At 46.7% G+C, this 27,016-nt stretch overlaps 1 protein-coding gene across 1 annotated transcript; it reads right to left on the bottom strand.

Annotated features, from left to right (window-relative positions):
• Positions 1–38: 38 nt before the first annotated feature.
• On the bottom strand, positions 39–25,071 carry LOC115083804 (gastrula zinc finger protein xLCGF3.1-like). The gene is made up of 4 exons (XM_029587830.1): positions 24,522–25,071; positions 16,638–16,764; positions 11,833–11,952; positions 39–994 (listed from the first exon to the last, which is right to left on the bottom strand). Exons 1-4 carry the CDS (start codon positions 24,543–24,545, stop codon positions 174–176), a joined length of 1,092 nt encoding a protein of 363 aa, XP_029443690.1. The 5' UTR covers positions 24,546–25,071; the 3' UTR covers positions 39–173.
• Positions 25,072–27,016: the final 1,945 nt, after the last annotated feature.

Here is a 27,016-nt window from a genome sequence, read left to right as displayed (position 1 = left end):
TGCATTTAAATAGTTTCTCTCCTGTGTGGATTCTTTCATGGCTTCTCAGATCCGATTTGCATCTGAAACCTTTATCACATTCAGTGCACCTAAATGGTTTTTCTACTGAGTGGATCCTTTCATGCTGTTTCAACCCAGAATTTGAAATAAAGCTTTTATCACACACAGTGCATTTAAATGGTTTTCTCTCCTGTGTGGATTCTTTCATGGCTTCTCAGATCCGATTTGCATCTGAAACATTTATCACATTCAGTGCACCTAAATGGTTTTTCTCCTGTGTGGATCCTTTCATGCTTTTTCAATCTAGAATTTGAAATAAAGCTTTTATCACACTCTGTGCATTTAAATGGCTTCTCCCCTGTGTGGATCTTTTCATGCCTTTTCAGTTCTGATTTATAACTGAAGCTTTTATCACACACAATGCATGTAAATGGTTTTTTTCGTGTGTGGAGCCTTTCATGCCTTTTCAGATGAGATTTTAGCCCGAAGATTTTATCACAAACCACACATGCAAATGGTTTTTCTGGCATGTGCCTTTTCATTTTTGATTGCCAGCTGAAGCTGTTATCATACTTGGTACATGTAAATTGCTTTTCTCTTGAGTGGATCTTCTGGTGCATTTTTATTTGTGAATGATAAATAAAACTTTTATTACATTCACTAAATGGAAATGTTTTATCACTTGTATGAATCTTCTGGTGAACTTTTAACATTAGTTTACCTGCACTTTCACTGCATGAAAAGGGTCTCATACCAGTCTGTTCTCTTAGGTATTGTGGACTTTCCTCACAGGGAATAGCATTCTCAGAGGAGTCTCCTGTTGGATTTCTCAGCCTTTCCTCTGGCTTGTACTGATTCCAGCGGTTTTTTCCCCAGGCACAACATGGGCAGGATTCCCCTCTCTCTTCCCCTGATACAGTTTTTCTAGCTTCCAGATGTTTACTGGGTTCCTCATGATGTCTCTCCTCGTGTCTTCTCTTAGACTCAGCAATCTCTGGATAAGAAAACAAAGGACAGACATTACTTGATGTGCAGGAGACTCACAGTGACAATGGTCAGGGTTTTTCTAGTACTAACACACCTCAGAGAGAACAGGAATGTAAGGCAGCTGCATCACCTCCTTTTTGCAGCATTCTGGGGTGAACTAGAGCACCTCGCTGGGTCTCAGAGGAGGATGAAGAAGAGAACTGATCAGCCCAATGTTGTCAGGTGTATAAATTCTCAAAACGTTGGTTTAAGTAACTCTCACATAACAAAAACCACTTTGTAAATTAAATTAAATTGTATTTACTTAGCTCTGTGAATACCAACACTCAGTTCAAAATATTAATGAGATCTTCATGCAGAAATACTGTTACTCTTGCAAATGCAATCAGTGCTTCACTATAATCATAGATCTCTTCTGAAAGTCCTTACAAAAATAGACAAATTACTTTTGGGGGGGAATTTGTCAAATTTGCAATTAAAAGCACTTATCATAGCAGTGAATTCTTGCTGTCTCCTTCAATGACGCAGTCCCCAAGCAATATTCTACTTTCCACTATCAGAAGCCAAAGCTCTGATAGACTTAGTTTTTGGGCACTTGCCAGGTACTTGTGACCTGGATTGGCCACTGTTGGAAACAGGATGCTGGGCTTGATGGACCCTTGGTCTGACCCCAGTATGGCAATTTCTTATGTTCTTATGATAAGTAATTTTAATTGAGAATATAAATAGGGACGTGCAATCGTTTTTCCCGAATTAGCCAATGTCAATGAAATTGCCTAATTCAGAATGGTTCGGGAGAACTGAAAAACGATTGATTTTTTTTCCGAAATTTTGGAAACAAATTCATTTTTGAGTTAGTGCGCACTAACCCGAAGATCAGGGCCCCTGAAAAAAAAAACAAAACCCCGAACCACGGGGGAAAACCGAAATTCCCATGGGGGGGCCTGAAACGAAGCCCAACATGAAATGTTTAACCAAAGCACATCCCTATAAACAAACATTCCAGAAAAAGCAATTTAAAGTTAAGAAGCTCCTTAAGGACAGGAGTGATGCCCTTTCTATGAAACGGACGCCAGAGGACTGCATCAGATGCAGCCTTGGGGGAAGGCCGGTGGAGGATGAAATTCAGGGACCAATGCAATAAGACGCAAATTAAAAAACGGGCACTCGTATTCAGCTCCCCTCTTCCTAACGGGCAGACAGCCACGTCCCCTGGGCGCCCGATGGAATATTTAAAAGGAGCTGCTGGGTTATAAAGGAACACGCTAGGGCAGAGCTTTCCAAACTTTTCATGTTGGTGACACACTTTTTAGACAAACATAATTTCAGGACACAGTAATTCTGTCTACTAGCAAACCAGAGGTTAAAGGTTAAACGAACGAAACATATTTCAACAATTTATGTATGTTTCCTTAAATATATACATAAATAAAATGTTTCACGACACAACCTATCTCATGAAAACCTTAAATTTATATTAAAAATATATATTCCAAGATTCATGTTATTGTTATAATTTATGAGAAACAATAATAAAACAAATTGTCTGTCCCCCACACAGTCATCTCTCTCCTCCCCCCAGCACATGTCTGGCCCCCACACACTCATTTCTCTCCCCCTCAAGCACATGTCTGACCCCCACACACTCATATCTCTCCCCCTCAAGCACATGTCTGACCCCCACACACTCATATCTCTCCCCCTCAAGCACATGTCTGTCCCCCCAGCACGTTTGCCCCCCACTCACTCATCTCTCTCCCCCCAGCACATGTCTGGCCCCCACACTCATGTACCTCGTCTTTTTGATTGTTGCCAGTTAAGTGCTTCACTCCCTTCCATGATCACCAGACACTGCTGCTTGCAGTCAGTACTCCTCATGGCCAGGCCTCATCGGCAGCAGCAGCCAATGCAAGGATGGCTGGGCTCGTTCCACCCACCAAGCCCCCCCAAAAAAACGCGATTGACAGCAAAAATCACCCAATAATAAGCAACCCATAAACTGAAAAAAAAAAGTGAATCTCTAGGAAAAAAAAAGCCCAAACTCGCATCAGAGTTGACCGGGCTTGCGCGACACACCTGCACACTGCAGGCGACACACTAACGTGTCCCGACACACAGTTTGGAAAGCTCTACGCTAGGGGAAGAATCCCTAGCGCTCAACATGCGCTTCAGGTCGATTTCGCCCCTTGCTATTGTGCATGGACATTGTGTGTGTAACGTGTGTGTAACGTGTGCGCCTAGAATTTTTTTTAATTTTTTACATCAAGGCACAATATTAATACCTTTATTTTTTAAACACTGTAAAGAGTAGATTTACGACTCACAACAGTAGTGAGTAGGAAGAACCACAGAGGATGGTAATTTTTTTTTTTTTTAATTCTTATGAGCACTTGACTCGTGGATTGACTTAACGCCAGCTCTGGGGCTGGACTTAAAATTTGCTGCATTGCAACGGGTGCGTTGTGGCGCCCGGCAATTTGGTGCATCAAGGGGTAAAAGCTAACAGCCCTCCTCTACATGGAATTTTACAAGTCACGGGCGATATTGGGTGCCCGTTTGTTTGGATGCATTTTCATAGAAACATAGAAATGACAGCAGAAGAAGACCAAATGGCCCATCAAGTCTGCCCAGCAAGCTACGCACTTTATCCATTTTTTTTCCCTTTTTCTCTCCCACCTGTTACTATTGGCTTCCAGTACCCTCCAGCCCTAATTCCCCTCCACTCCACCACCAATTTAGAGAGCAGCTCCATATCTGCATTCAAGTGACATCCAGCTCAATAGGGGTAGCAACCGCTGTAACAAGCAGGCCACCCCCTTGCCCACCCCTGTTTTTATTTTTTTGTTTGTTTGTTTATTTATTTATTTATTTATTTATTTGGAGATAGCAGCCCTCCATCCTTCCGCTCCGTGAAGGTGGAACACCAACTACTGGCCACTGGCATCCCGCTCCGTGAATGCCTCTGTGGCTACTGCCGCTCCGTGCAGTGTTTGAATGCCTCTGTGGCTACTGCCGCTCCGTGCAGTGTTTGAATGCCTCCTCTTTATTCACGCCCTCTAGACTTGATGGATCCACAGTGTTTATCCCACGCCCCTTTGACATCGTTCACAGTTTTAGACTTCACCACTTCCTCCGGAAGGGCATTCCAGGCATCCACCACCCTTTCCGTGAAGAAATACTTCCTAACATTGGTTCTTAGTCTTCCTCCCTGGAGCCTCAGCTCGTGACCTCTGGTTCTGCTGAATTTTTTCTGACGGAAAAGGTTTGTCGTTGTCTTTGGATCATTAAAGTTTTTCAAGTATCTGAAAGTCTGAATCATATCACCCCTGCTCCTCCTTTCCTCCAGGGAGTACTTTCGATACACTAATCCCCCTTAATGCATCGGGTGCTATTCTGGTGCATCCAAAATGCGCGTCCAACTACGCGAAAACCTGTGTGATAGGCTGGCGCACTTTACTGCATCGACCGCTTACGTTTTTTTAAAAATGTCATTTCAATTTTAAACAATGCTGTGACATTAATCACTGGAAAGTGAGATCCCTGTTTACTAAGCATTTTTCATGTAGACACAAAATGGGAGAAAACCCTTAGTAAATAAGCCCCTTAGACCGTAAGTCCCCTGGGGACTGGGAAATACCAACAGTGCCTGAATGTAACGCCTTGAGCTACCAATGAAAATAAATCTAAACCTAAAATATATACAGAGATATTGTACCAAGATTTCTATTTCTCTATAAATAAAGCCTGTTCCATATAAACAGGAGAGAGCTGATCCCTGACCCCTGCAGAGTCCCAGGGCAGGAGTAACAGGAAGCAGAAGCCGCTGTAAGCAGGGACTGGACATTATCTCTCAGCTCAATCACTGCCCTCACGCTGGTGAAGTGCAAGGAAATGAAGGTCGTCATGGATTCCCCGAGGAAGGGAAAGATCAGACAGAGCTGGGCCGAACCCTTCATAAGAACATAAGAAATTGCCATGCTGGGTCAGACCAAGGGTCCATCAAGCCCAGCATCCTGTTTCCAACAGAGGCCAAACCAGGCCACAGGAACCTGGCAATTAGCCAAACACTAAGAAGATCCCTTGCTGCGGATGCAATTTATAGCAGTGGCTATTCCCTAAGTAAACTTGATCAATAGCCATTAATGGACTTCTCCTCCAAGAACCTTTTTTGAACCCAGCTACACTAACTGCATTAACCACATCCTCTGGCAACAAATTCCAGAGCTTTATTGTGCATTGAGTGAAAAAGAATTTTCTCCGATTAGTCTTAAATGTGCTACTTGCTAACTTCATGGAATGCCCCCTAGTCCTTCTATTATTCGAAAGTGTAAATAACCGAGTCACATCTACTCATTCAAGACCTCTCATGATCTTAAAGACCTCTATCATATCCCCCCTCAGCCGTCTCTTCTCCAAGCTGAACAGCCCTAACCTCTTCAGCCTTTCCTCATAGGGGAGCTGTTCCATTCCCTTTATCATTTTGGTTGCCCTTCTCTGTACCTTCTCCATCGCAACTATATCTTTTTTGAGATGCTGCGACCAGAATTGTACACAGTATTGAAGGTGCAGTCTCACCATGGAGCGATTATAGAGGCATTATGACATTTTCTGTTTTATTAACCATTCCCTTCCTAATAATTCCTAACATTCTGTTTGCTTTTTTGACTGCTGCAGCACACTGAGCCAACGATTTTAAAGTATTATCCACTATGATGCCTAGATCTTTTTCCTGGGTGGTAGCTCCTAATATGGAACCTAACATCGTGTAACTACAGCAAGGGTTATTTTTCCCTATATGCAACACCTTGCACGTGTCCACATTAAATTTCATCTGCCATTTGGATGCCCAATCTTCAAGTCTTGCAAGGTCCTCCTGTAATGTATCACAATCCGCTTGTGGTTTAACTACTCTGAATAATTTTGTATCATCTGCAAATTTGATAACCTCACTCGTCGTATTCCTTTCCAGATCATTTATAAATATATTGAAAAGCACCGGTCCAAGTACAGATCCCTGAGGCACTCCACTGTTTACCCTTGTAAACAGAGCGAGAGCTCACGCACCCCCCATGCGGAGAAACTCTGAACCCAATGAGAGCAGGAGAGGAAAAGGATTTGAATGATGACGTCTCAGTACCCAAAAGAGAGGCCCTACAGAAGAGCAGAGGGCAGCAAGTCAAAGGAAAAGACTGTAAAGGACTCTGTAAGCCCAAATCACGCAGGGAAAAGACAAAGGGGATCTGTGGACCCAGACCCCGAGCCTTCGTACTGCAGAGAACAGGAGAGATAAATGTGTTCTTGTTTGTAAAAGAATGAGGGGAGACTTATTCCAGGAGATTTTGTCACCTATCTTGCCACTGGGATGTCTCGTCTGAGGAGAAGCGATGCAGTGCATTGGAGTAAAAGTTATCAAGGCGAGGATGAGGACTGTGAATGAGCTCCGTCCCAAGACTGAAATCTCAACCCAACTCCCAGGAGCCTCAGGGCTCAGGGGAATAACAGAGATAGCAGCAGTGTCACTCTCTGCACCTGAGCCAGGTGTCTCCTCTCTCTGTCCTCCTGCCCCAGTCTCTTGGCCACACCTAGTCTTCTCCTTCCTCGATAGCAGGGCCGCTGGTAAGCTTCAGGGTCCCCTTTCTTTTCTTTCAGGGGTCCCTTTTCTAGTTTCAGGGCTTTTTCTCAGGATTCCCTCTCAGTGTTCGCTTCCCCAGCGCGTCCTTTGTTTTTTCGGGTCTCATTCCTTTCTTCTTCTTTGCCCCCCTGTCTTATACTTTCCACCTGATAAATATGCATAAGCTCAGGCAAAATCATGTGGTGGATGGAGGGTCTTTGCTGCATTGCAGGTCTTTTCCCCCTCCCCATTTCTTCAGTGGGGGGGAACTGCCACATCTGTATGCCAAGCTGTGTGCCAGAGTGTTTTCCTCCATCTCTGACAGCCTCCCCCCTCCCATCTTTCTTCCAAGGTTGGGGGTCTTTGTGACCTCTGGGCTCTGCTTTGGCTCATCCATGATTCCTACTTATGAGCTTAAGTTGTATTGTCTCTCTATCTGTTGTTTTTTTTTAATTTAGTCAGACATTTGCAAACAGGCACATCTTGAGGAAGTATATTTTAGTATGTCAGGGTAAGTCTGTTGTTTTTCCACTGAGACAGTGCTGTTTTGCTAGGGGCCTAGGTTCTTTCCCTTGCTGTGACAGTGCTTTTGGGGCCTGTACGTTTCTTGGCTATTATGATTCATATCTCCCAACATTTCCCCCTTCTTAGGCAGGAAGAGCCATCAATGGAGCTTATCTTGCTTAAGCCTAACTATCAGCTACTATGCAGGCCTCAGCTGTGAATGTATGACCACCAATGATGATATCATCAACATGAGGTAGGACTAATGCAACAAGAATAATAATCATGACACTTATAAGGAATCATAATAGCAATAATTGAATGGGAGTAATGTAATAGAATAATAGTGAATAAAATCATAGTTATAATGAGGAAAGGCAAAAAGTATAATGAAGTAAAATAAATGAGAAACAGTAACAGGAAATAAATATATATATGAGAACGAATAAGGAAATAATGTAGTTCTCACGCATGCTGTAGAAATATGAGGTAGGGACATCATCTCAGACTTGAGGTAGAGTGAACAACCCCCCTTTCCCTGTACGTACCTGGATCAGTCCAGACTCCTGGGTTCATTCCCCCCAGTCGGCAGATGGAGACAGAGGAAAAACTTCACTGACACTGTCTCATAAATCCCAGTGCCCCCTGCAGTTCCTCAGTATATATCTGTACCAAAGCAGAAAGTAGTAAAAAGAGCAAAACATTTGTGCAAAAAACATAAATAAAAAAAAATAAAAAAAGCAAAACATTTTGAACAAGAAAAACTGATTCCAACAAAACTGAACACATCAGAGAACAATATTACAGCTGAGCGGACGACTCTCCCCTGACACTCCCCTTTCCCTAGTTGGATGGGTTCTGGACTGATCCGTGGTACTGCAGGCACGAAAATTAGCAGGTATCCCCTACATCCAGACGATAGTGCCAAGCAAAAGTATGCAGCGACTTCCAAGTCGCCGCCCTGCAAATCTCCTGTGGAGAAACAAGCTGTGCTTCCGCCCATGAGGTTGCTTGCGAACGTGTAGAATGAGCACGGAAACCTTCCGGAACCGGGCGACCCCGAGTCTTATACGTAGAAGCAATCGCTTCCTTTAACCAACTTGCAATAGAGGCTTTAGAAGCCTTGTAACCTTTGTTTGCACCACTCCACAATACGAAGAGATGATCAGACCTTCGAAATTCATTCGTAGCCTCTAGGTAACATAACAAAGCTCTCTGCATGTCCAAACGTCTGAGCTCCCTCACATGAGGATCGGACACCTCTAAGGCCGGAAAAGCTGGAAGCTGATTGGGATGAAACACTGAGACTACCTTTGGTAAAAATGAAGGTACAGTCCTTAAGGAAACCCCTGAATCTGAAGGAAAGGATCCCAGCAAGACAGAGCCTGCAATTCAAAAATCCTCCTAGCTGAACAAATGGCCACAAGAAAAAACACCTCAACAGATAAATCCTTCAAGGTTGACCTCCGGAGTGGTTCAAAGGGAGCTTCACACAAACCTCTAAGGACGAGATTAAGATTCTAGGACAGGCAAACCTCCGAACCGGAGGCCGTAAATTCATTGTCCCCCCTAAGAAACCTAATGACATCCGGATGAGCCGAAATAGGAGAACCATCAATTTTACCACGAAGAGAGCCCAGAGCGGCCACCTGCACTTTAAGTGAACTGAGTGACAAGCCTTTGGCAAAGCCTTCTTGCAAGAAAGATAGAATATCAGGGATGAAAGCCCTGAGCGGACGCATGCCCTTAGCGGAGCACCAGGTCTCAAAAAGCTTCCATACCCTAACGTAAGACAGCTTAGCAGACTTCCTTCTAGCTTGTAACAACGTAGTGACAACAGACTCCAGATAACCTTTCCACCTCAAATGCCTCCTCTCAAAAGCCATGCCGCTAGACAAGTGAACAGCCTGGTCTGAAAATATGGGACCCTGACGAAGGAGACATTTCAGGTGGCCAAAAATGAAGTGGCCCATCCACAGCCAGATTGACTAAATCCACGAACCATGGACACCGAGGCCACTCCGGGGCTACCAGAATCACATCGCTGCAGTGCTTCTCTATCTGACGCAGAACTTTGCCCACCAGCGGCCAAGGGGGAAAAATATAAAGTAGAACCTCCTGAGGCCACGGTAGGACTACAGCGTCGATCCCTTCGGCCCCGTGCTGCCTTCTTCGACTGAAGAAGCGAAAGGCCTTGGCATTTTGACGAGTCGCCGTTAGGTCTACATAAGGGGATCCCCAACGATCTTGAATCATTAGCATCGCGGTCTCCAATAACTCCCACTCGCCCGGATCTAAGCAAGTCTGACTCAAGAAATCCGCTTGAACATTTTCAACTCCGGCTATGTGGGACGCCGCTATTCGCTCTAGATTTTGTTCCACCCAGAGAACTAACTCCTGCACCTCCCGAGCTCCTGCCCGGCTCTTGGTTCCGCCCTGTTGATTGATTTAAGCCACTGTTGTCGCACTGTCCGACACCACTCGGACTGCGCGATCCCTTATCTGCGGCAGAAACTCCTGCAAGCTTAAGCGCACAGCCCTGGTCTCTAGCCGATTGATAGACCATGCAGACTCTTTCCTGGACCAGGTCCCCTAAACCGAGTGACATTGACAAACCGCTCCCCAACCAGAGAGACCGGCATCGGCAGTAACTACCACCCATTCCGGAGCCCGAGGTCCACTCCACGAACAAGATTGGCCGTCTGAAGCCACCATGAAAGGCTGTCCGCCTTCTGCAATGGTCTCATATGGGAAAACGCCCACAGAACTAAGTCCAGCGTGGAGGCCATCCAGCCGAGAACTTGCAAATAGTCCCAGACCTTGGGTATGCGCAACTGCAAAACCCACCTGATCTGCTCCTGAAGTTTCAGGATCCGGTCTTGAAAAAGGTGCACCCTGCCCACCAGAGTGTCGAACCTGACCCCCAAGTACTCCAAGGACTGTGCCGGGGACAATTGACTCTTGGAGACGTTCACCACCCAACCAAGGAACTGGAGAATCCCAAAAACTCTCTGAACTGATTTGCGGCATAGAAACTCTGACTTCGCCCTGATAAACCAGTCATCCAGATATGGGTGCACTAGAATCCCCTCTTTCCGGAGAGATGATGCCACCACAATCATCACCTTAGTGAAGGTGCGCAGGGCTGTGGCCAGACCAAATGGAAGGACCTGAAACGGAAAGTGCTGCCTGAGAGTCATGAAACGAAGAAAACGTTGTGATTTCTGATGAATGGGGCTATGTAGCTAAGCCTCCGTGAGATCCAGAAACGCCAGGTACTCTCCTTTGCGCTGTCTACTTATCTCAAAAAAGCCCGCGAAAAAGCGGGATGAAGGGCAACTAATTTGGGTAATATGAAGAAAATCTGAAGGTGACTCGCAGAGAATCAAAATTAAACTCCTGCAGGGCACGGCTGAGAAGATGGCGGTAACGGGCTTTTCTCCCCCTCCAGCCCTCCCTGACTCTTCCCCACAACAGATCAGGCCAGAGGCAAACACGGGGAACCCTTTCTCCCCCCCCCCCCCGGACAGTGCGGGAACTGCCGCCGAGAAATCCAATATGGCCACCGTTCCCGCGCAGATCGGGTGAGGGACCGCGGCAGAACCAGAGCCCCTGCTCAGAGCCGGTACAAAAGCGCTGGAAACGCAATGCTGCTTAGCTGGGGGGGGGGGGGGGGCGTCGGAGGAGCCCTCCCCACCATCCACACACCCTGCGCACAGCCCTAACCTGTTTAAAAAAAAACCTGAGAGAACTGAGCCACACGAGCGGCACGCCAGGCCGCGAGCCATCGCAGCAGAGAGGAGAAGCAATCTGAGCCAGAATAAACCCTCACCTCCAAACACTGCCGCAAGCAGCCCCTCTAAGCAGACTAACTCCAGGCAGGAAGAGACCCAACCCTAAGGGGAGGAAGCCGCCCACATAGCAGAGTTGTGCTCCGCTGAAAACAGCCTTGCCTTAAACTTTTCTTTTTTCTTTTTTTTTATTATTAAACTTTGTCCCAAGGACACAAACCAGCCCCTAAGAAAAAAAAAGGGCTGAGCCTCAAGACGGGGATCTAAAAGTTAAGCAGATCCTGCAGCCACCCGAGCGGCCTCGTGAAGAGGAGGGATCTGGACAACCAGTGTGCGCACAGACTAAGCACACGCAAGGGCACCAGCCCCCGGCTCGGCCGCCTCGACCGGACAGAGTAGAACCACTAGGATTCCAGAAATCAAAAAGAAACCCCCGGGAGGAAGGCTCAAAAGGAAAAAAAAAATTGCTGAAAAAAAAAAGGAAAGGGACTGCAGGATTCACAGCCTCTGCCATCTGCTGGAGACAGAGAAATACCGAGGAACTGCACAGGATTCACACCCTCTGCCATCTGCTGGAGACAGAGAAATACTGAGGAACTGCAGGGGGCGCTGGGGTTTATGAGACAGTGTCAGCGAAGCTTTTCTCTGTCTCCATCTGCCGGCTGGGGGGAATGAACCCAGGAGTCTGGACTGATCCGGGTACGGACAGGGAAAGGGGGGGTTGCACACACACATATACTCTACCTCATGCTAAATACACATACACATGCTAATCATATACGCGAACCACTGCGAAACTCTCCCAGACACAAGCCCTGCCTGTCACAGAGACCCTGTGAGTGATTAGAGAGATCTGCAGGGAAGCTTGTGAAGGGGTCTCTGCACTTCCACTCTCCAGCTCAGCAGTTTGACTCCGCTCCCTCTTATTCCTGCACTCACCTGAGCAGCTGCTTCTCCCAGTTCCTCCTTCCTCTGATCCCGGCTCATCCCTGATGTACGGCTCTTCCCCTCGTTCAATGTGGGATATAATCTCAGGGGTGGTGGTCGGGGAGCCTGTTCCTGGGGTAAGAGCACTGCATTAGCTTTCTCACAGTCACTCAGCATAATATTATTAGAGAGTTTATGGAGAAGACCTGTGCTGAACTAAAATACGAAGAAGAGAAAGATGAATTTGACAGAAACTTTAAAATACCAAGTGGGCTGCACCAGTGTAAAAGAAAGGGGCATTTTCTATAAAAAAGACAAAGGCTCCCGGCACAGAGATAGGAGAAGGGAAACTCAGAGGAATCAGGAGGAAATATTTCTTTACTGAGAGGGCAGTGAAGGCCTGAGAGAGACAACCAGAGGTTGAAGAAAGCACAAGAGTGACAGAAATTGAGCAGGTTAGGGGCAGATACTGAGGGGGACAGGTGAGGGAGACCACAGTCAGGCAGGGTCAGGGGTGACACGATAGGGAGTGTGGAGGGGGAGGCCACAGGAAGACCAAGAGTCCTAAACTGCCAGAAAGCTGCTGTGTAACTATTACAAGAACATTTACCCCTCACAATCTCCAAAAAAGAGGGAAAACAGTAATTCCACCATATCCCCCTCTGAACATGTCTGAATACAATATCATGTACATACATGAACCAAGCGTGCCCTGACTGCAGATTACAGCCTTCCAGCCTTCCAGCCTCAAAGCAATCCTGCTGGGATCAGGATTCACTCTGCTCCCATCTGAAGGAGGGGACTGTGGAGCCTCAAAGGCTCAAACACCAACGTCATCTGAGGATGATCCTTATCCCAGTCTAATGAAAGGGATCACGGCCCACAGAGGGTCCAATCTCCTCCAGGACAGATACAGGTCTGAGCCCTCTGCAGGTCAGGTTTACTACGGACTTTAAAGATAAAATCCATGACTCAGATCTTTCTCCCAAAGTCAGGAGTCTGTCTGTCTGTCCTTCCACCCTCTGCATCACAAACTCATCTCTTCATTTCCTCCTCCTCACTACAATTACTAAGAAATACTTTCCCTTTCTATCCTGTTACACTCCTCTCCCACCTCCCCTCCCTCATTTATCCCCATCCCCTCCTCTTCCTCACTACAATTACTAAGAAATACTTTCGTTTCTATCCTGTTACACTCCTCCCCCACCTCCCCTCCCTCATTTATCCCCATCCCCTCCTCTTCCTCACTACAATTACTAAGAAATACTTTCCCTTTCTATCCTGTTACACTCCTTTCCCACCTCCCCTCCCTCATTTATCCCCAACCCCTCCTCTTCCTCACTACAATTACTAAGAAATACTTTCCCTTTCTATCCTGTTACACTCCTCCCCCACCTCCCCTCCCTCATTTATCTCCATCCCTCCTCTTCCTCACTACAATTACTAAGAAATACTTTCCCTTTCTATCCTGTTACACTCCTCTCCCACCTCCTCTCCCTCATTTATCCCCATCCCCTCCTCTTCCTCACTACAATTACTAAGAAATACTTTCCCTTTCTATCCTGTTACACTCCTCTCCCACCTCCTCTCCCTCATTTATCCCCATCCCCTCCTCTTCCTCACTACAATTACTAAAAAATACTTTCCCTTTCTATCCTGTTACACTCCTCTCCCACCTCCTCTCCCTCATTTATCCCCATCCCCTCCTCTTCCTCACTACAATTACTAAGAAATACTTTCCCTTTCTATACTGTTACACTCCTCTCCCACCTCCTCTCCCTCATTTATCCCCATCCCCTCCTCTTCCTCACTACAATTACTAAGAAATACTTTCCCTTTCTATCCTGTTACACTCCTCTCCCACCTCCCCTCCCTCATTTATCCCCATCCCCCTCCTCTTCCTCACTACAATTACTAAGAAATACTTTCCCTTTCTATCCTGTTACACTCCTCTCCCACCTCCCCTCCCTCATTTATCCCCATCCCCCTCCCCTTCCTCACTACAATTACTAAGAAATACTTTCCCTTTCTATCCTGTTACACTCCTCTCCCACCTCCCCTCCCTCATTTACCCCATCCCCTCCTCTTCCTCACTACAATTACTAAGAAATACTTTCCCTTTCTATCCTGTTACACTCCTCTCCCACCTCCCCTCCCTCATTTATCCCCATCCCCTCCTCTTCCTCACTACAATTACTAAGAAATACTTTCCCTTTCTATCCTGTTACACTCCTCTCCCACCTCCCCTCCCTCATTTATCCCCATCCCCTCCTCTTCCTCACTACAATTACTAAGAAATACTTTCCCTTTCTATCCTGTTACACTCCTCTCCCACCTCCTCTCCCTCATTTATCCCCATCCCCTCCTCTTCCTCACTACAATTACTAAGAAATACTTTCCCTTTCTATCCTGTTACTCTCCTCTCCCACCCCCACTCCCTCATTTATCCCCATCCCTCCTCTTCCTCACTACAATTACTAAGAAATACTTTCCCTTTCTATCCTGTTACACTCCTCCCCCACCTCCCCCTCCCTCATTTATCCCCATCCCCTCCTCTTCCTCACTACAATTACTAAGAAATACTTTCCCTTTCTATCCTGTTACACTCCTCTCCCACCTCCCCTCCCTCATTTATCCCCATCCCCCTCCTCTTCCTCACTACAATTACTAAGAAATACTTTCCCTTTCTGTCCTGTTACACTCCTCTCCCACCTCCCCTCCCTCATTTATCCCCATCCCCCTCCTCTTCCTCACTACAATTACTAAGAAATACTTTCCCTTTCTGTCCTGTTACACTCCTCTCCCACCTCCCCTCCCTCATTTATCCCCATCCCTCCTCTTCCTCACTACAATTACTAAGAAATACTTTCCCTTTCTATCCTGTTACACTCCTCCCCCACCTCCCCTCCCTCATTTATCCCCATCCCCCTCCTCTTCCTCACTACAATTACTAAGAAATACTTTCCCTTTCTATACTGTTACACTCCTCTCCCACCTCCCCTCCCTCATTTATCCCCATCCCCCTCCTCTTCCTCACTACAATTACTAAGAAATACTTTCCCTTTCTATCCTGTTACACTCCTCTCCCACCTCCCCTCCCTCATTTATCCCCATCCCCCTCCTCTTCCTCACTACAATTACTAAGAAATACTTTCCCTTTCTAACCTGTTACACTCCTCTCCCACCTCCCCTCCCACCTCCCCTCCCACCTCCCCTCCCTCATTTATCCCCATCCCCATCCCCCTCCTCTTCCTCACTACAATTACTAAGAAATACTTTCCCTTTCTATCCTGTTACACTCCTCTCCCTCATTTATCCCATCCCCTCCTCTTCCTCACTACAATTACTAAGAAATACTTTCCCTTTCTATCCTGTTACACTCCTCTCCCACCTCCCCTCCCTCATTTATCCCCATCCCCTCCTCTTCCTCACTACAATTACTAAGAAATACTTTCCCTTTCTATCCTGTTACACTCCTCTCCCACCTCCCCTCCCTCATTTATTCCCATCCCTTCCTCTTCCTCACTACAATTACTAAGAAATACGTTCCCTTTCTACCCTGTTACACTCCTCTCCCACCTCCCCTCCCTCATTTATTCCCATCCCTCCTCTTCCTCACTACAATTACTAAGAAATACTTTCCCTTTCTATCCTGTTACACTCCTCTCCCCACCTCCTCTCCCTCATTTATCCCCATCCCCCTCCTCTTCCTCACTACAATTACTAAGAAATACTTTCCCTTTCTATCCTGTTACACTCCTCTCCCACCTCCTCTCCCTCATTTATCCCCATCCCTTCCTCTTCCTCACTACAATTACTAAGAAATACTTTCCCTTTCTATCCTGTTACACTCCTCTCCCACCTCCCCTCCCTCATTTGTCCCCATCCCCTCCTCTTCCTCACTACAATTACTAAGAAATACTTTCCCTTTCTATCCTGTTACACTCCTCTCCCACCTCCTCTCCCCTCATTTATCCCCATCCCCCTCCTCTTCCTCACTACAATTACTAAGAAATACTTTCCCTTTCTATCCTGTTACACTCCTCTCCCACCTCCTCTCCCTCATTTATCCCCATCCCTTCCTCTTCCTCACTACAATTACTAAGAAATACTTTCCCTTTCTATCCTGTTACACTCCTCTCCCACCTCCCCTCCCTCATTTATCCCCATCCCCTCCTCTTCCTCACTACAATTACTAAGAAATACTTTCCCTTTCTATCCTGTTACACTCCTCTCCCACCTCCTCTCCCTCATTTATCCCCATCCCTTCCTCTTCCTCACTACAATTACTAAGAAATACTTTCCCTTTCTATCCTGGTACACTCCTCTCCCACCTCCCCTCCCTCATTTATCTCCATCCCCCTCCTCTTCCTTTTTCTCAGTTTTTTTGATCTGGGAATTATCTGCGGCACCTTTGCATTTCCAGGTCAATCAGATCCAGGGTTGGGACTGGCACTAAGCGTCTTCATTCTTAACTACCCAGGGATTTCTCCTGCCTCCCCATTTTATACCTCTCCCAAAACATTAGTCTGCTCATTGCAGGGATCATCCTGGGCTGGATGGGGGTGGGGCAGACGTCAGAGTTCCTTCTGGAACCCTGCAATGATGGATCTTGAATCCACCCACTAGGTGTCAGCCCTGAGCAATGCCGATGACTCTCTGCCTCCTCCCCGACCCAAGAACTATGGATGACCCCTCCCACATATCCAGCAACAGTGCCTCAGGGAGGAGGAGACCCAACTTCACTCAGTAATGAAATAATCTTCTGTTCTACCCCTCCCAAAAATATGAATTTCTTAAAAACTCTCTCTCCTTACCCAGTGATCCGAGGATCTGATAATTCTCCTTCATCACCTCCTTGTAAAGCTCCTTCTGCCCTTCATCTAAACCCTCCCACTCCTCCTGGGAGAAATAGACAGCGATGTCCTCAAAGGTTACTGGGTCCTGAAACACAAACCAGAAACACTCAGCACCTTCTGCATCAGGAGAGCTCCCAGTGCTGGGACTCAGCAGAGCAGGAGGAGACATTTCTGGGAGTACAAAATTCACAGTCCCCTCACACACAGTCCCCAGAGCAGGATTATATTTCAGGAGACCTCCCAGTGCTGGGACTCTGCAGGGCAGGGAGGAGACATTTCTGGGAGTACAAAATTCACAGTCCCCTCACACACAGTCCCAGAGCAGGATTATATTTCAGGAGACCTCCCAGTGCTGGGACTCAGCAGAGCAGGAGGAGACATTTCTGGGAGTACAAAATTCACAGTCCCCTCACACACAGTCCCAGAGCAGGATTATATTTCAGGAGACCTCCCAGTGCTGGGACTCAGCAGGGCAGGAGGAGACATTTCTGGGAGTACAAAATTCACAGTCCCCTCACACACAGTCCCAGAGCAGGATTATATTTCAGGAGACTTCCCAGTGCTGGGACTCAGCAGGGTGGGGGAAGAGGTTTTTTTTGGATGGAAATAATTCACAATCCCAGAGCAGGACTACAGCAACCGGGAACCGGTTATAAACAGAACCTGGGACACCACATTTTACTTTGAGTGACTCCTGATCTCCCTCCTTACACTCAGGAGGGCCCCGAAGTGCCTTTTCTGCACCCCAGATCTGCTCGGGGTCCTATTAAAGTCAGGGCTGACTCTGCAGGGTCCTAGGTAAGAAAGCTGCAGCAGGGTTTGTACAGAGGGGGCAGGATTGCAGTGTTTAATACCAGTCATTCCTTTTTAACCTTTAAATTTAGTAAGTAAAGGATATACAAAGCATAGTATGATAATGTGTGACCGGGTAGATCCCCAGGACCAGTTTCTTTAAGCTTTACTAGATACAGTGAAGGGCTCCATGCTCCGATTGGGAGAGGAGAGATTATGTTAAAAACACTGAACTAGGGGGTAAACTGAGTGGACAAGTCGGTGTCCTGGTTAAGAGCCACGTTCAGCACTGCTCCTTCCCCTTGGTTCTGCCACAGGGTTTTCCCCTCAATGCCTCCCCCCGTTTTTGAGATTTCAGATCTCTGTTTAGCAGTTTATAAATCCTAGAGAGCAACCTGGAGCATCCTACCTACTACCTTGCAAAAGGTTTCAAATAATGATCCCGGTGATTGAAGATCTCTCTTCAGGCCTGATCTGTGGCCATATGTCAGCAATTGTAAATAACGATAATGCTCTCTGGGACTGAGGCCAAATCTGTCCTGAAGGGTTTTCAAAGGGCACCCAGCTATTATTTTCCCATAATTGTTCGCAGGTAGTAATACCTTTCCCAAGCCATGTTTTATATACCAGGTGCGCCTCCCCCCTCCAGGAAATCATGATGGTAAAAAGGAGCCGAATTAATGGAACCCATCCGGTCCCCCATGAAAACCTTACGCCATTTATGCCAAATTTGAAAAGTATGTTGCACTGGGGGGGGGGGGGGGGGGGAAGGTCCTGCAGTTTAGGCCATTCTGTCCTAGGCCTCCAAATCAATGCAGCTAAGGGACGAGTTCCCACTAATTCCTGTTCCAGGGCTCTCCAGGGTTTTCCCTCTCCCTTCCTATGCCATTCTGCTACCACTCTAAGATGAGCAGCAGCGCGATACCATACTAAGTTGGGAATCGCCATCCCCCCCCCCCCCCCCCCCGTGTAGTTTTGGACGAAATAACACTTTCTGAGCTACTCGTGGGTGCTTACCTTGCCATACGTATTTCATGAGGCGCCTTTGCCATATTACTAACATGCAGGTGGGAATATTAACGGGTAGGGTCTGAAATAGGTAGCACAATCTAGGGAGAATATTCATCTTAAAAAGGTGGCTATCCGCCCCCAACCATGATATGTGGTAGCGACTCCACTCTTCCAATTCTCTGTACATTTTAGATAGGAAGGGAGGAGAATTAAGACTCAATAGATCCTTATGAGCCCCAATATAAACCCCCAGATATTTTATTTTTTCTTTGGCCCACCTAAACGGGAAGGCTGCTTTAAGCGCTTTAACAAGGGAAACATTAAGAATTTCAGTTTTATCCCAATTAAGGAGGTATCCCGAGAACCCGACTAAATGATTTGGTAATATCCACCACTATCGGTAGAGAGTTCACAGGGTCAGTCAATGTCAGAATCACATCGTCCGCAAACATGGCCAATTTAGAAGAGAAATTTCCCACTTGTATGCCCCGTAACCCCTGGAGCTTCCCTAATTTTCTGGGCAAGCGGTTCAATAAAGATAGCAAATAATAGCGGGGATAAAGGACACCCCTGCGTAGTTCCTCTGCCAACTGGGAAATAAGTAGAATACCCCCCCCCCAATTCACTTTTATAGACACCCGAGGCCCGTCATACAACTTTTGTATCCAATTAATGAAATAGGGACCGAATCCCATTTTCTCAAGGGTCTGAAAGAGAAATGGCCAGTGAACCAAGTCAAAGGCTTTTTCAGCGTCCATAGCCATCAACAAGAAAGGGGATTTGCAACGTTTAACCCACCATAAAGAGTCTAGAATCTTCTTGACATTATCAGAGGCCATACGCCCTGGGATAAAGCCCGCCTGGTCTGGGTGGATTAAATATGCAATATAATTACTTAACCGGTTCGCCAAACTTTTAGCCAATAATTTGAGATCGATATTTAACAGTGATATAGGCCGGTAAGAGCCACACAGTGTGGCGTCCCTTCCCGGCTTTGCTAGGATGGTGATACCAGCCACGTTGGAGTGTGGCGACAGATTATCCCCCCCCCCGTTCGGAGTGCATTAAACATTTGGGATAGGGGACCTGCCAACTCCTCCACAAAACACACTGATAGAAACGGGTAGTGAACCCATCCAGACCAGGTGACTTATTTACCTTCAACTGCTTTATGGCATAAGAAACTTCTAAAGAAGTAATTTCATCGTCCAGTGATTCACGACGACTCTTAAACAATCGAGGCAGAGAAATGCTTCTCAAAAAGGCCTCAATGTCAGTAGCAGCAACATCAGTGCTGCCTTGGTACAGTTTGGCGTAAAACCGAAGAAAACATTGCCTGATGTCCTCATTAGAGGTAAGTGGTGTCCCCTGTTCATCCCTGATCTTAGTAATGAGGTTCTGCATACGTTTTGCCCTCAGTTTATTAGCCAACAGTTTCCCGGCCCTATTGCCCCCCTCAAAATAAGCTTGTTCTGCCCGCTCCAGATCATAAGCTATTTTAGCTGCATCTAACGCTGAAATCTGTGCTCGGCATTGCTCTACCTGTCTTAATACCTTCTCAGATGACGTCTGCTTATGTCGTCGTTCTAGTGACGCAAGTCTATTACAGAGAGATGTCCGTTCCTGTCTCTCGGTCTTTTTTTTTTATAAATGAAGCTCTTGCTATAAGCTTTCCCCGGATCGCCGCTTTCAAGCAGTCCCATAGGACTACCGGGGAAATATCTGGGGTCGAATTAAGTTGGAGATACTCAGTGATGTGCTGTTTGCACTGTGTCAGAAATTGAGTATCCTCTAGAAGGCTATCATTTAGCCTCCGAAACTTCTGGCCACAATCATATAATGGGAATGATAAATCCACCCCCCGTCGGAGCATGATCAGACCATGTGAAAACCCCTATATTGGCCTTGGTCACTCTGGAAAGTAAACCTTTATCGGCAAAAATATAGTCGATTCTGGTATATAATTTATGTGGTTTAGAATAAAACGTATACTCCCGCTGTTTTGGGAATAGGAAACGCCAGGTGTCTACAAGGTGAAAATGGCGGAGAAAGGAGAGTAGACCACGTCTATCCTTCTTAGATACTGACCCCCGGCCAACAGATGTGTCGAGTGTAGGATTAAAGGGTAATGTTGCAGTCCCCTGCCAACAAGAGATGGCCCTCTAGATGTAGTTGAACAGTATTAAGTAACTTATCAAAAAATACAGCTTGTAAGAACATTTGGTGCATAAACATTTAACCATGTAAATTTTTCCCCCGCAACTAAAATAATAAGCAAAAAATCTATCGCCCCTCTGGATCAGATACACAGTTAAGAAGTTCAAAGGCGAAATCTTTCTGTAACAAAATTCCCACTCCTGCACATCGTGATGTTTTCGTACAAGCAGACCAAAATTGTTGTGGGTAGTGATGCGACCGCATCAGGTGCTCGAATCTCCGTTTCAAATGCGTTTCCTGAACCAGAGCAATGGCGGTGTTAGTCCTCTGTAGATCTTTAAACAGAAGCTTGCGTTTGTGAGGAGAATTCAAGCCTTTTACATTGAGAGAAAGCAAATTAAAAGTGGACTTTATACCAAATCAAAAATAGTCTAGCCCCCCCTGCGGAGCATTCATAGACATGATGTGCTGTGGGAAAGCGATAATCCATAATAAAAAGAGTTATGCATATATGTAGATGCGTCAATTGCTGGTGTAGCGATGCTTCCCCAACCCCGAACCCCCCCCCCCTCCCCTATCCACGAGACCATGTAAATCTGCGATCTCGTGTCCCACATCAGGAGGCATGGTTCAGCAGAACTCCTGCTGCCCCTCCCGGCAGGGAATCATGAGAAACAAAAATGCAGCATAGATATAAGTAACCATCCAGTGCCAATCTTCAAAAGCATACTCATCTGTGCCAAAGGGAAACAGAGAGAGAGACATCAGGTGGGTTCCAGAGCAGTAATTTCCGGATCTGGTGTGCGGCGTAGTCTCTTTCCCCCTTTGCCCGTTCTCTGCCATCAGGGGTTCATCCTTCTGGACTGTAGCAGGTGAAGGTGGAGCCCGGTGTTCCGGAACTTGAAAACCTGCTTCGTGGAGGCAGTTCACCGCCTCCTTTAAAGATTGGGCCCTGTATGTCCTGCCTTGGACTGTGAACGCTATCCCGAAGGGGAATAACCACCGACAGCGGATGTTTTCTTTGTTCCGTATCATCGTGGCAGGTCGCAATTCTGAGCGTTTCTTAAGAGTAAGAGGCGAAAGATCAGTGTAGACCTGTATCTCGTGCCCATCCAGTACAAGTTTCCCCTGCTTGCGCGCAGCCGAGTAGATCCGTTCCTTAACTGCGTATTCGTGGAAGCACACTATTACATCCTTGACCTTGTTGGCTACCTTTGGGCCCAGTGCCCGATGAGCTCTCTCTGTTTTCACTGCTGGAGGGGGAATAGCGTCCCCAGCATCACTGTCTCTGTGCTTTTGTAATATTTCTGAGCAAAGTTTCACGATAACTTGTATGCAGTCTGCATATTCAGGGGTATCCCGAATGCCTCTGAATCGAAGGTTCACCCTGCGATATCTATTTCCTAGATCTTCTAGTTTCGTGGAGATTTGCTGCAGATCTTGCGACGCGATAGCATGTTCTTTTTTTGAGCTTGCTAAGAGATTCCGTTTGGGCCTCCGTTAGCGTTTCGCATTCGAAGATGCGACGCCCCCATGTCGCTAACTTCCTCCCGAAGTTCGCCCACCACCTCACGGATCTCCGCTTTAAAAGCTTGCAAATCCGTGTCTTAATTCCCGGAACCAGACCTTGAACTCACCCCTAGTCGGGATTTCTGTGGCTGGTGGTGTCGTTAGGTCCTCAGCCTCCTCGGGAGTTTGCGATTCGGCCGCGCCCGCCATCTTGGAATTTTCGGCACGGTCGGCTCGGTCTGCTTTTTGATAAGAGTACTGCTGTACATCGTGCCCTTTCTTCCGACAAGACATGGGACAGCTTTCAGAGGCAAGGTAAGGCTGTTGTAGCGAAAAATCGTCACTGGATGGCTAAAAGCATTAAAGATTCCCGCCGGATCGGTCAGGAGCTGTGGATTAGGCAGCCACTCCGACCCGTACTCCTTTACTCATCTCCTCTACAGCAGGGTGGAGGAGAAAGGCTTTTGCTGGTCTCCTTATGCCTCTCATTATTGGGTCCCCTTGCACGCTCTTTTCCTAATTTTCTTTGCCTGACTTCTGCATAACTTTTACTATGAGGAGGCTCCGTTCTTCCTTCCTGAACAATCTCACTGCTACATCTCCTCCTTCACGCCCCTCCTCCTCCTCCTCCCTGGGAGCTCCAAATCCCCTGCATCACTCTCCCAACCACCAGGGAAGGACGGGGGGGGGGGGGGGGGGGCAGCAGGGGAGTTCCCTCTGTCCTAGCTCTCTTTAAACCTAGTGTGCGTTGGGAGCCCAAGGGGGGAATATTTCCAGGGGGGGGGGGCCCTCTAATGTAGCCACTTTGGCTTTCATTTCTTTATAGGCCTGGTGCATTAGCAAAATAAATTCTGTGGAAATTTCAGTTTCCTGCATTGTGCCTTGCCTACTTCCCTTTGGGGCTTCTCTATCTCAGGACCTGCCTGCACCTCGGCTGCATCCCCCCCCCATGATGGGCCCTCTGCCCCATCAAACTGCTCTTGCGCTCCCTCTGAGCCAGGATTGGCAGGGCATCTGTTTGCAGCCTGCCCCTCCCCTCCTCCCCTGATCTCCCTTGTCTGTCTTCTGGCAATTCACAGCCATCACAATGAGGGCAAAATGAGCCCGCGATGGCGCTCCTCCTCCTTGTCCCACAATGCTCACATTTCCGGCCCCTCTCGGCCATGCATCTTGCTGCTGGAGGGGGAGAAGCCTGTGCTCCCGCCGCTGTGGCTAAGAACCCCAAACTGCTCCCTATGAGCATGGGCCTCCCCCTCCTGGAACAGCCCTCTGCAGACCACAGCTTGCTTAGCACTATTCCTGGGTTTTTACTTATTTTTTTCAAAAGGTGAGGAGGGGTTCCCCCCAGAGTCTAACTACCTTGCCCTATTACTACTTTTCTCTCTCTTTTTTTTTTTTATTATAGTTCCTAACTATCCCAGTATATCTCCCACCTAGCCGGAGGCAGAGAACTACTGAGGAAGCTCCCAGCTATCCCAGGATATATAGTGAGTGTCATAAGCAAAAAAAAAAAAAAAAAAGTAGAAAAAAATTATTTGTCGCCACCTACTGGCAAGCAGGGGAATCCCACAGTGTGGACTGGTCTGCAGAATGAAAAGGAATTAATAATTGCAATATCACACAAAATTCTGATGGTATTAGAAACCTTGGCATTTCCTTGAAACATCACTCCTCTCCCCTGCTTCCAATAATCTGTAATGGCTTTTTCCACATCTGCAGTAGCTATGACTGATCCAACTACAATCAGTCCCATGTTCTACCTCCTGCCCGATGCCTTTCCACTGCTACTATAGCTCCTCTTTCTCTCTGCTGCTGGCAGTCTCTTGCTCTGTGTAGTAACCCCAACAAGTTAGCTTCCACCACCACTTCTGCAGCTGATCCTTACTGCCACCAGTCTCTCCTGGCATACACTGCCAGCTACTTCTGGCCCAATGGTGTACAATAAGCAAAGCTACATGGTTTTGGCTGAATCTGTGGGGCCACAGGAAGCTGACAGCAGTAGCTGGTAAAGCAGGGTAGACTTACTGAGGAGATGGAGAAGAAAGGTTGAGAAATGCTATACTGCAGGATAGGAATACTAGTAGGCACGAAAAAGAGAGGAAGGAGATTAATGAGTGGAAGACTGGAGTGAGTTGAAGGAAGGTGAAAAAGGATAGATTTTTGGAGAGGTCCATAAATATTTATTAACCATATGGATAAGAAGCAGCGAAGCAAAAGTCTAATCCTTGCAGAGACCAACGTGAAACAGACTTTCATACTAGGTCTTGCAGGATCCATCCAGGCGACAGGATGCTGAGCTTGACCCAGCCTGGCATTTCTTATGTCATTGGTGTTTAAAGAGAGAGGTCAGGAAGTTGGGGGTCGATCTCCTACCTGAGCAGAAGTTCCTGCAGGCATTTTCTTCTCTGCTTTCAGGATTTGGAATGAACTAAGGAATCTTTCTTGGGCTGGGGAAGAGCTGAGTAAAGCTGAGAATCAGAGCTGCATAGCTGGGGGAAGGGAAGGAGCCGCTCGTTTTCCAATTCTGTCTCTCGAAAGCTTCAAACTTGAAGCAAGCTCCACCCCCACATCCTTCCTGGTGCAGACTGATGACATCACACAGGAGGGAACTTTACATTTAGGGTACATACTGACGACATCACAGACGAGGGAGAGCGATAGCTTGACTCTGGGCTCACGATGATGACATCACCAGGAGGCGGAGCGCCGTACTCTCTAATGTTGCCAATTTAGAGCTTTTGTAGGTAGACCTTTTGAACCAAATGGAGATTTTAGAACTGTGAACGAATTGAGGAGCTAAGTTAGCTACTAATCTAGCAACTTTCTCAGCGCCTTATAATTTTCATCAGCCTCACAACTTGCAGAGCATATCTGGAAGCATAAAAGTGCAAGACAACGAGGCCTTCTCTGACTAGAGTGACCAGGAATGTGAAAGAGTGAGACCTCCTCTGGCTAGAGTGTCCCAGGAATGTGCAAGACTGAGACCTCCACTGGCTAGAGTGCCCCAGGAATGTGCAAGAGTGAGACCTCCTCTGGCTAGAGTGCCCCAGGAATGTGCAAGAGTGAGACCTCCTCTGGCTAGAGTGCCCCAGGAATGTGCAAGAGTGAGACCTCCACTGGCTAGAGTGCCCCAGGAATGTGCAAGAGTGAGACCTCCTCTGGCTAGAGTGCCCCAGGAATGTGCAAGAGTGAGACCTCCTCTGGCTAGAGTGCCCCAGGAATGTGCAAGACTGAGACCTCCACTGGCTAGAGTGCCCCAGGAATGTGCAAGAGTGAGACCTCCTCTGGCTAGAGTGCCCCAGGAATGTGCAAGAGTGAGACCTCCTCTGGCTAGAGTGCCCCAGGAATGTGCAAGAGTGAGACCTCCTCTGGCTAGAGTGCCCCAGGAATGTGCAACAGTGAGACCTCCTCTGGCTAGACTGGGGCAGGAAATACAAGAGATTAAGACGTGCTTTGTCTAGAGTGCCCTGCTGGCTGGTTCTGCTTCCTCTCTCTCTCTACGATCCCTTACTCCTCAGAACAGGTTCTGCTGGTTAAGTCTCTCTCCTAACTCCTACCCTTACACAGATCAGCCAGAATTTGATCAAGTCCGGGCCAAGCTCTCTGTAGGAAAGCGAAAGAACAAATTACAGCCAGCAAAAAGAAATAAATATAAAGCAAAAGCAGGTCTTCTTTAGGGTGGAGTCATGATTTACAAGCCCTTGACCTTATGAGCCTGCACTTCTCAGAACAGGTTGATCTTTGCTTTTCCACTGGAGTCGGCACATTCAGCAGTTTTACAGTTTCAATTCGTTCAGTAGTTAGCAGGAGTCTCTTACAGGAGTCCATCATCAGCCATTAGTGATGCCTGAAGGTCTAGTCTGAGCATTAGGTGCAGGGCACAAAACAGATCAGATTGACGGCCACACTGTTTTAGTATAAAATATAAAAAAGCTCACTAGAAATAATACATACAAGAGGGTAGAGTAGCTGAGATACAACATACCACGTAGCTTGCAGGCAGGTTCACATCATTTAAGAGCTCAGATTGCAATATGTCACTTAACTACTATATATATTTTTTTTTGCTAGTCTAGGATTAGTTGTGATTGATTATTCTAGAAATGCCACTAACAACTTATTGTGGGGTGCATTAACCATCACTCGTTTGTTTCATTTTCAGCCCTTTTGATGGTTCCTCTCTTTCTTTTTCCACAGCAGAGTCTCCCTAGGAACACATCTCTGCTGTCCAGGCACATTTTATCTGATTCAATCCTTCCCTGTTGTTTACATTATTTCTTTATCCTCAAGTCCTCCAAGGCTGATGCTCATACACAAAATATAAGAAAAAATAACTAAGAACTCTGTCCTTGAGCTTAAACATGAAGACTGACTTTTGCTGTTTACTTTCGTAATTCAGGACTTTCTGAGTATTAGGATCAGTTGATGCGCTTAAGTATGTTTGAAGGTCTATAATAGCAGATCTATATGTGTATAATATATTTCTATAGGGCCCATACTGCCTTCAACTTTTGGAATATACAATCCCAGTATACACTGACTCTCATACATGACGCACACAAAGAAGTTTCCTGTTCTTACATCTAACTCTTTCAGATCTTTACCAGCCTAGTCTACTGCTCCAAAAATACAGGAGAGTGTGGGATTGGAAGTTGATTAATAACCTGTATTTTATTTCAGATTTTTAAATAACTTTTCAAAATAACTTATTCTGTCTCCTTTAGTTTCCTTTGCTGGTCTTTTCTCTCAGTAACTTTTGCTGAATTTGTGCACTTTTATCACTCCTAGATATTTGTATCAAATTTCCTACAGAAGTTAGATGGAAAACAAAGAGCTCTCCCCTACCTCGTGTTCATAACAAAGCAATT

The sequence above is a fragment of the Rhinatrema bivittatum genome, chromosome 2, assembly GCF_901001135.1.
Source record: "Rhinatrema bivittatum chromosome 2, aRhiBiv1.1, whole genome shotgun sequence".
Taxonomy (NCBI): Eukaryota; Metazoa; Chordata; class Amphibia; order Gymnophiona; family Rhinatrematidae; genus Rhinatrema; species Rhinatrema bivittatum.
This window is presented reverse-complemented; position numbering and strand designations above follow the sequence as displayed.